Source organism: Mangifera indica, chromosome 1, assembly GCF_011075055.1.
Source record: "Mangifera indica cultivar Alphonso chromosome 1, CATAS_Mindica_2.1, whole genome shotgun sequence".
In the NCBI taxonomy this organism is placed as follows: Eukaryota; Viridiplantae; Streptophyta; class Magnoliopsida; order Sapindales; family Anacardiaceae; genus Mangifera; species Mangifera indica.
In genome coordinates this window covers 28617052-28626623 of record NC_058137.1, presented here as the reverse complement: position 1 = coordinate 28626623, position 9572 = coordinate 28617052, and the positions used below count along the sequence as shown (strand labels likewise).

The following is a 9572-nucleotide window of genomic DNA, read 5'->3' as shown; positions in this document are numbered from 1 at the left end:
TAGAATTTTTGGCACTGCCACATACTGTTATCCCTCAACAATTGATTTGAGAAATTTGCGGTTTGATTTGGGAAAGTTAGGGACTTGGAATCTTGTGACTAAATTTCATTTAAGTCAGAGTAGAATCCACTCACGTGCCAGGTCAAAGTCTTTTAAGGGAGCTTGGGCGTCAAGTAACTTTTGGAAAAACACATGCAGGTGTCATTTTTTCCAATATGTCGTGCTTGACTAGTTCTCAAGAGATGTTGGGTATTTTGTGCTTGTCCAACTCTTTAAGTTATAGGTCTGGGGAAAATTAATGATGTCACAGATGTTTACAAAAATCATGGATTCAATCGATTGACTTTATTTTTTATTTTTAAAAGATAAAAGAACAAGATTCTATACAGGGGTATTAACTCTTGTTGCTTAAACCTACATCCACATACATGCATTTCTTTCCTAGACCAAAAAGTTATGAAGCTTTTTCATTCAACAAGCCATGAGATGTTAACTTTCTTCACCCTCTCATCTTCTCTAATGGATGCAGGTACTGGTTTTCTTCTTAAACCCATGTTCTTGCATGGGTTCTCTGCTTCATTGCATTTAGTTTTATTACTTGGGTTAATTGTTTGTTGGGTCCGCAAGAAACTGAAAGTGAGCGTTGCTCATGAGAGTACTGAAGATTCAAAGGAGAGGTGGAAGAGCAGAAGTGTTTTGTGGTATAAGAAGACTTTGGTTTGTTGTTTAAGTGTTTCAGTGTTTAATCTTGTGTTGTGTTTGTTGAGTTACTTCTACTGGTATAGAAATGATTGGTCTGATGATAATCTGGTGACCCTTTCTGATTTGGTACTTAGAACGCTTGGTTGGGGTGCAATTTCTGTATATTTGCGTACACAGTTCTTCAATTCAGGGAAAAAAAAGTTCCCTTTCCTATTGAGGACCTGGTGGGGTTTTTACATGTCTATTTCTTGTTATTGCCTTGTCATTCACATTGTTCTTTACAACAAAAAAGTTTCTGTGCCAATTCAATATGTAGTGTCTGATGTTTTCTCTGTTATCACTGGACTGTTTTTCTGCTATCTGGGGTTTTTGAGGAAGCATGAGGGTGAAGATACCATTCTCCTTCAAGAACCCCTTTTGGATGGTAATAGTGCCAGTGATGATGCTGTATCATCAATTAAGACCAAAGGTGCTGATAAAGTGACCCCTTACTCAAATGCTAGTCTAATTAGTAGTCTTACTTTCTCTTGGATAAGTTCTCTAATTGCTGATGGCAATAAGAAAACTTTAGACCTTGATGATGTCCCTCAATTAGATAGTAGAGATAGTGTACTTGGGGCCTTTCCGATTTTCAGAAATAAGCTTCAGGCAGAGTGTGGTACGGGAAGTAAAGTGACCACTCTAGCGCTTGTGAAGGCACTGTTCTTCTATTCTTGGAAGGACATCCTTGTCACCGCATTTTTAGCGCTTCTATACACTTCAGCCACTTATGTTGGTCCGTTCCTTATTGATACTTTTGTTCAATACCTCAATGGGAAGCAGAATTTTGAGCATGAGGGGTATGTTTTGGTTTCTACTTTCTTCGTTGCAAAGCTTGTGGAGTGCCTCTCTCGGAGGCGCTGGATCTTTCGGTTGCAGCAGGTTGGAGTTAGGGTCCGAGCAGTAATTATTGCAATGGTATACAATAAGGGTTTGACACTTTCCTGTCAAGCGATGCAGGGACACACCAGTGGGGAAATCATTAATTTCATGACTGTTGATGCTGAGAGACTTGGTGACTTCATGTGGTACATACATGATCCTTGGCTGGTCATCGTCCAAGTTGGTTTGGCCTTTCTGATCTTGTATAAAAACCTTGGGCTAGCATCGGTTGCTACAGTCTTTGGAACCATAATTGTTATGCTGGCAAATTTTCCGTTTTGGAGAATGCAAGAGAAGTTTCAAGACAAGCTGATGGAATCAAAAGATAAAAGAATGAAAGCAACTTCTGAAATTTTGAGGAACATGAGAATTCTCAAGCTTCAGGGATGGGAAATGAAATTTTTGTCTAAGATTATAGAGCTCAGGAAGACTGAGGCTGGATGGTTAAAGAAACAGCTTTTCTGTGTGGCAATGGCCAATTTCATCTTCTGGAATGCGTCCAGTTTTCTGTCTGTAGTAACCTTCGGTGCTTGTATGATATTAGGCATCCCACTTTCATCAGGGAAGATTTTATCTGCAATTGCAACTTTCAGGATTCTTCAAGTGCCAATGTATGCTCTACCTGACACAATTTCAATGATAATTCAGACTAAAGTTTCCCTTGATAGAATTGCAGCATTCCTTTGTCTGGATGACTTGCAGTCTGATGTTGTTGAGAGGCTGCCAAGAGGTAGTTCTGACACAGCATTGGAGATCATTGATGGGAACTTTTCTTGGGATCTTACGTCTCCTAATAAAACACTGAAAGATATAAACTTGAAGGTGCTCCATGGCATGAAGGTAGCAGTTTGTGGGATAGTTGGATCAGGCAAATCAAGCTTACTTTCTTGTATTTTAGGAGAAATACCGAAAAGTTCCGGCATCCTGAAACTGTGTGGTACAAAGGCCTATGTTGCTCAATCACCTTGGATACAAAGTGGCACGATTCAAGAAAACATTTTGTTTGGCAAGGAGATGGACAGAGTAAGGTATGATGTTGTTCTTGAGGCCTGTTCATTGAAAAAGGACCTGGAAATCTTCGCTTTTGGTGATCAGACGGTTATTGGAGAGAGGGGGATCAATTTGAGTGGAGGACAGAAGCAAAGAATACAAATTGCTCGTGCCATCTACCAAGATGCTGATGTCTATATGTTTGATGATCCTTTCAGTGCTGTGGATGCTCATACAGGATCTCACCTCTTTAAGGTAAAACCATATATTAGTGCCATTCTAGTTCCTGAAAAATTTTAACTTCTGCAATTAACTTATGAAAATATAGTGGTAATATCATTAGACAAATTTCATATCAACAAAATATGTAAAATGTTGGGTATCTATAAACATCTTACATCACTTTGGAATGATAAAGGAAAATTGGATAAATAGTCTCTGAACTCTTAATTTGTTGAGACATGAACAATATCTTGACGGTAGAGATGGTTTATTGGACTGGGATCCAAAACCACTAGACTAAATTTGTACTTTTCCTTATGTAACAGGAAGTTTTGCTGGGACTTCTGCGTTCAAAAACAGTGATATATGTAACTCATCAAGTGGAGTTCTTACCAACAGCTGATCTCATCCTGGTAAGCACAAAAACATCTGTATCTTTTCCCTCAATGAAGTGCATTGCTCACATTCTTAACCCATGAAATCAACCTTGTTAGGTCATGAAAGATGGAAAGATTTCACAGGCTGGAAAATATGGGGACATTCTAAATTCAGGAACTGACTTTATGGAGCTTGTGGGTGCTCATAAGCAAGCTTTATCAGCAATAGATGCAATGGAGGGAGAACTAGTTTCCAAAAAAAATTCTGAAAGTGTTGATCAGAGTAGCAGCACTAGCAGGGTTGGCAATGAAGAAGAAAACAAAAATGACCAGAATGATAAATCAGATGAAGTTATTGAGTCTAGAGGGCAGCTTGTTCAGGAAGAAGAAAGAGAGAAAGGAAAAGTTGGATTTTCAGTTTACTGGAAATATATCACAATTGTATATGGAGGAGCTCTTGTGCCCTTTGTATTGCTTGCACAGGTTCTCTTTCAGACCTTTCAACTTGGCAGCAATTATTGGATTGCCTGGGCAACTCCAGTGTCAGAGGAAATGAAACCTCCTGTTGGGAGTTCTAAGCTAATAATTGTGTATGCAATTTTGGCCATTGGAAGTTCCTTTTGCTTGCTTGCTAGAAACACACTTGTTGTAACCAATGGATACATAGCAGCGCGTTGGCTGTTTAGCAAAATGCATATGTGCATTTTCCGTGCCCCCATGTCCTTCTTCGATGCAACGCCAAGTGGACGAATTCTAAACAGAGTAAGTGAATTTATACAATAGTGATATGAATTCTGTAAAGGGCTATCTGAATTATGTGGTGGCATGTTTGCTACAAGATAGCACTTAGTTTAACCTTTTTTCTCTAAAATTATACAAAGTGAATGAAAATTTCTCATTTAATCTGTTTTTTTTTCTTTTTTTTCCTTATAGGCTTCTACTGACCAAAGTGCTGTGGATTTGAATGTTCCTATGCAAATTGGGGGTTTTGCCTTCGGTATTATCCAACTTCTAGCAATCATTATTGTGATGTCTCAGGTGGCTTGGCAGGCTTTTATAGTTTTTATACCAGTGATTTCTACCTGCATATGGTATCAGGTAATCCTTGTGTTTTCTGTATTGTGATTCTTATAATTTTTTTTCTCCAATGAAAAATTGCTACTCTAGATGATATGATTGCACTGTGTTGTATCTCTAAGTTACAGATCTCCCATAAACATTTGGAAGGACAGTTAATATCGATATGTCAAAAATCCTATATAGAACAAGAACTAAGGGCATTGGGTCAATATAAACCCAAAGCCTCCCTCTGCCTTATAAAGCACTTTTCAAAGGTAAAACCATAAGACCAATAAAAACAAAAAGGGACAGTACTCCACTGTTTTATGTAGTCTACTATGTGTGTGTGGATAGGCAACATCAACAGTAGCGCCATTTATATGGATAATGTCAAATGTTTTCCAAGCTCTGACTGAAGGGTTGTATCAATATTAAAAATCTTAGATCAAATAATAATCAAGTGCATTGGGTCAATGTAAACCAGTTGTCTTATTTTTTTTTGTGAGATCTTTTTTTAAGAATAAAACTATGAAACTAACAAAATTAAAACAGATGATACCTTGCCACTCTAAATGGCTTACCATCCTTAGATCAGGGCAACATCAACATATATAAATATCTATGCATTCTTTCTTAGATTCGTTGTCACATTACTCTACCTAACTATAGTTTACAATACTTTGACATACAATTTCTCACAATTTTTTACTATGCAGCAATATTACATTTCCTCAGCCAGAGAACTTTCACGGTTGGTTGGAGTATGCAAAGCTCCAGTGATACAACATTTTGCAGAAACAATTTCAGGGACAACAACTATCAGGAGCTTTGATCAAGAATCAAGGTTTCAAAACACAAATATGAAACTGATGGATGGATATTCTCGACCCAAATTTCATGTCGCTGGAGCAATGGAATGGCTATCTTTCCGCCTTGATGTGCTGTCTTCTGTAGCATTTGCCTTATCTTTGGTCCTCCTTATTTCTGTTCCAGATGGTGTTCTTAATGCAGGTAACCAGTTTACCTACCATTTCATTGGTTATTCTTCTTTCTACCAATACAGCAACGAGCTAACTTGTTTTTATTCTCTTCTAAAGCAATTGCTGGCCTAGCTGTGACATATGGACTCAATCTTAACACTTTACAAGCTTCTGTAATATGGAATCTTTGCCAACTGGAGAACAAGATTATATCAGTTGAAAGAATGCTTCAGTACACTCGTATTCCTAGTGAGCCACCTCTCGTTATAGAAGAAAGTCGACCTGACCCTTCTTGGCCATCCTATGGAGAAGTTAGCATGCATTATCTACAGGTAATTTTCCTTGCTTGTTGGTAATACATATCAGGAGTGAGAGTACAAAAACCTTTAATACGAAGAATAGAAAAGCAGTAGATAAAACAATTTTTCATCTGAGTGTACAAGGATCTAAACATCTATTTTGTAGGATACAATAGTAATACCTCTAGGAGAGATATTGAGTGTGTAGATCCTATGTCACTTCGGAATGCTAAGATGGATTGATTAAATAGTATATGAATTTTTAAGTTGTCAAGACACTTTTGGCTTGTAAAGCCCAAACTCAAAACCATGAGTGGATTCAGAGTCACTCTATGTGTTTTATTGAGCAATGGTGTGTTCAAATGAAAATAACCCCCTAAACAGAATTTCACTATTAACCTCTACCTTTCATCTTTCAACTTTTTAGCCTTCATCTTAATTGAATTTTGATCAAATTTTTCAAACCCATTATACTACTGTGCTCCTATTGTTTTGTCGTGTACACATGAACATTTTGACTATGATTATGACACAGGTTCGCTATGCTCCACACTTGCCCCTTGTATTGCGAGGTTTAACATGCACATTTTTGGGAGGGATGAAAACTGGCATAGTAGGGAGAACAGGCAGTGGTAAATCAACTCTCATTCAAACATTGTTTCGGATTGTTGAGCCTGCAGCTGGTCAGATTATGATAGATGCCATCAATATCTCATCCATTGGACTGCATGATTTGCGGTCAAGACTAAGTATTATTCCTCAGGAGCCAACCATGTTCGAGGGGACTGTTCGAAGCAATTTGGACCCTCTTGAAGAATACACAGATGAGGAAATTTGGGAGGTGGGCTGGTTTTAATTTGATTGTAGAATGAAATTTATACGCAGCAATTAAAATGGGATGCTAACATTAGCATAAATGGTTTTAGGCGCTGGAAAAGTGCCAGCTTGCAGAAGAAGTTAGAAAGAAAGAAACGAAACTAGATTCCAAAGGTATGTCTCTTCTTCTTCATACTTGTTGGAATTGGTAACCACTTGATTTATAAGATGTTACACTGAATGCATATGATTCCCCGTCAGTGGGTGCCCTACTACCTGGTGAGCATGCATGGGTGTAGGGGGCAATACCCTGAGCTTGTAAGCAATATTTAACTGTCTTTTACCTATTTCTTATCATGTAGTGGATATGGTATCATTCGCAATTTGAGTTTATCTTATGAAGCTCCATTATAGGATTTCCTTATGGAAATCCTAATAGGGTTTGGTTTAGTAATAGAAGTGTTAATAGGATTTGGTTTAGGTATAATAATCTTAGCATGAATAAATGTTATTTTCTTTTATGATTGTGATAACAATTTTCTAGCAAATAGATTTAATGTAATCAGAGTTGTGAGAAAATATTGAATAGTATGGCCTCTGCCACACGTAGTTTGCTTTTAGGTGAATCAAGATAAATTGCTTGTATTTTTTCTTTCTATTGTGTAACTATTTACTCTATTAATCTCATATGCAATCTTATATCCATTTTCAACAATATGGTTATATGGATATTCCAGTTATTGAGAACGGAGAGAATTGGAGTATGGGTCAGAGGCAGTTGGTGTGTCTCGGGCGTGTGCTACTCAAGAAAAGCAAGGTCTTGGTGCTGGATGAAGCTACTGCGTCTGTTGACACCGCTACTGATAATCTGATTCAGCAAACTCTCCGGCAGCACTTTTCAGACTGCACAGTCATAACAATCGCACATCGCATAACTTCTGTTCTTGACAGTGATATGGTTCTGCTTCTAAGTCAAGGTAACTATGATCAATTTTAGTGTAACATCATAGTTCAATAGAACAGTCCATTGTCAAAATATTGTTTGTTTTAGACTCATAATTCATTATGGTTTTGATTTTGGACTTTACAATTTAAAACGTATTTTAACAACATAAAAACTATCTTTTTATATTTTGTGGACGTTGAATTTCTCCAGAGATGTTACATTCAGATTGACGTTCATGACATACATATCATTATCATGGAAGATACTGACTTTTCTCCATGTCCTGGTGTAGGACTCATTGAGGAATATGATTCTCCTGCAAAGTTGCTGGAGAACAAGTCGTCGTCATTTGCACAACTTGTTGCAGAGTACAGTCTGAGGTCAAATTCCAGCTCTTACGAAAAGTTGGCTGGAAACTGATTGCCAGGGAACTGGTGTATGTTGGTAATGTTCTACAGAAAATATGGTTCTGTATTTTGGCTCTTTGTTGTTTCAAATCGTGTTCCCTGGAAACACTTATTTTGATTCTGTGATAGTACTTCAAACTTCAATAATTTTTCATTTGAGCCAATCTAATTCAAACCAATATGATACCAAAAGTTACCTCTGCATCTTCCTCAATAGTAATCAGCGATATCAAACACATAATAATTGTTAAAAAATATAGGTAAAGATCTTATCACTAATAAACAACAAGAAAAAACCGTGCACGTTATTCTATTCTCTTAGTATGTAAGAACTTAAATCAAAATCACCTAATAACTGTAATTGTTATGTTTTTATAATATATTTGAATAAATAATATATCGATGTTTAATCTATCTTTTTATCTTATAAATATAAAAAATTTATAAGAAGGGAAAGATAAAAACTCTAAGAAGAAGACATTCATTCATTACAAAAAATAATAATAATAATATGCCAAAAATATTTCACTAGTGATAATATGAGATTAATGTGAACTCTTGAACAACAAATTAACCCATATTAAAAACTTTTTTATATTCAATTTATTAATATTTTTACTCTCACACTTAAAATCTTATTTAGTTATTAATACAGTGGATAAAAGAATAAATAATATTAACATAGGAAAATCTCAAATTAGCTAAAATTAAATCCGTCTTACCAAAAACTTCTTAACGTACTAAAAAAATAAAAAATAAATAAGACTTGCTTCCACTTCAACTTCAAGAAAAAAACACTTAATTCATATTTCAAGACATGATCGTTGAAGTAACAAGTATTTAATATTACATGTGAGTAGATCATATAAAAATCTTTAAGCCTGTTTTTGTCACGTATTGTCGTATTAATTAAGAATATTATAAGATATAAATTTAAGTAATTTATACTTAATTTGGAATCTCCATGATTATTTGTCTTTAATGCAAGCATCACATTCCCAACTTCTTGCTAAATAAGCAGAAGCTGGTCAGAGGAATCACTTACCTGTTCCTATCTTCTTGCAAAAGCACTTTTGGCTACTTGTGCAAATTTTGTTCCCTTCTGTTCTTATTTTAATTCTTCTTGAAAATGTATTTAGCACCCCTAAATGTTTGTTAGCTTTCAGCCAACTACCACCTATTTCATAATATGATGTTTATTAATTATTAATAGTTAGGAGTGAATACGAATCAAACCAAATTTGAACATTCTCTAACTCAAGTTTAATTTGAATAAAAAATAATTTAACTCAAGTTTGTCGCAAAATAGATTAAGTCAAAATATCAAAGAAAAATAACATTAAAACAAATGTTGATTGTTTATTTATTCAGATTAGAGTAATACTATATATACAAATATTTCTTATTTACAAATATATATAAATTTATGTGATAATATGTAATTGGATGAATTTGAAATTAAAAAGAAGTAAATAAATACATCATCTGATCATATATAATTATGTTAGTTTGTATAAATAAGATAGAAAAAAATATTATATACGTAGTTTTTTATTTCTTTGTGGTTTTATAAAAATACTTTAAACTTTGAGTACTTATGAGAATTAAGTAAAATTTGTGGTTTATGATAAAAAAGATTTCCCTTTAGAAAGTAACTTGAAAAAGTCTATTTTAAAATGTCAAGTTTGAAATATTTAATTACAAGAGCTATTTACGGGATGTTAAATCATAAAATGAATAAAAATTGTGAATTTGAAGGACTTCTCCTAATGGTCCCAATCACTTTACATTAATTTCCTTTCCTGGACCATGTGAGAGGATCTTTTTGAATTTTAATTGATAGTTTTATGACA

The 9572-nt window shown here is 35.1% G+C and overlaps 1 protein-coding gene across 1 annotated transcript; it reads left to right on the top strand.

The window, feature by feature from the left end:
* Positions 1-384: 384 nt before the first annotated feature.
* LOC123209014 (ABC transporter C family member 3-like) lies at positions 385-7883 on the top strand. The gene is made up of 10 exons (XM_044626721.1): positions 385-2868; positions 3162-3248; positions 3330-3974; positions 4146-4310; positions 4988-5282; positions 5369-5583; positions 6086-6391; positions 6477-6540; positions 7104-7343; positions 7605-7883. The coding sequence occupies exons 1-10, from the start codon at positions 457-459 to the stop codon at positions 7730-7732; spliced, it is 4557 nt and encodes a 1518-aa protein (XP_044482656.1). The 5' UTR covers positions 385-456; the 3' UTR covers positions 7733-7883.
* The last annotated feature ends 1689 nt before the right edge of the window (positions 7884-9572 follow it).

Excerpts from the sequence above, each read along its gene's own strand:
- LOC123209014 (XM_044626721.1), top strand. The coding sequence starts at position 457 with ATGAAGCTTTTTCATTCAACAAGCCATGAGATGTTAACTTTCTTCACC. Across the intron at positions 5,584-6,085 it reads TTAGCATGCATTATCTACAG|GTTCGCTATGCTCCACACTT; the intron begins GTAATTTTCCTT and ends ATTATGACACAG. Across the intron at positions 6,392-6,476 it reads CAGATGAGGAAATTTGGGAG|GCGCTGGAAAAGTGCCAGCT; the intron begins GTGGGCTGGTTT and ends AAATGGTTTTAG.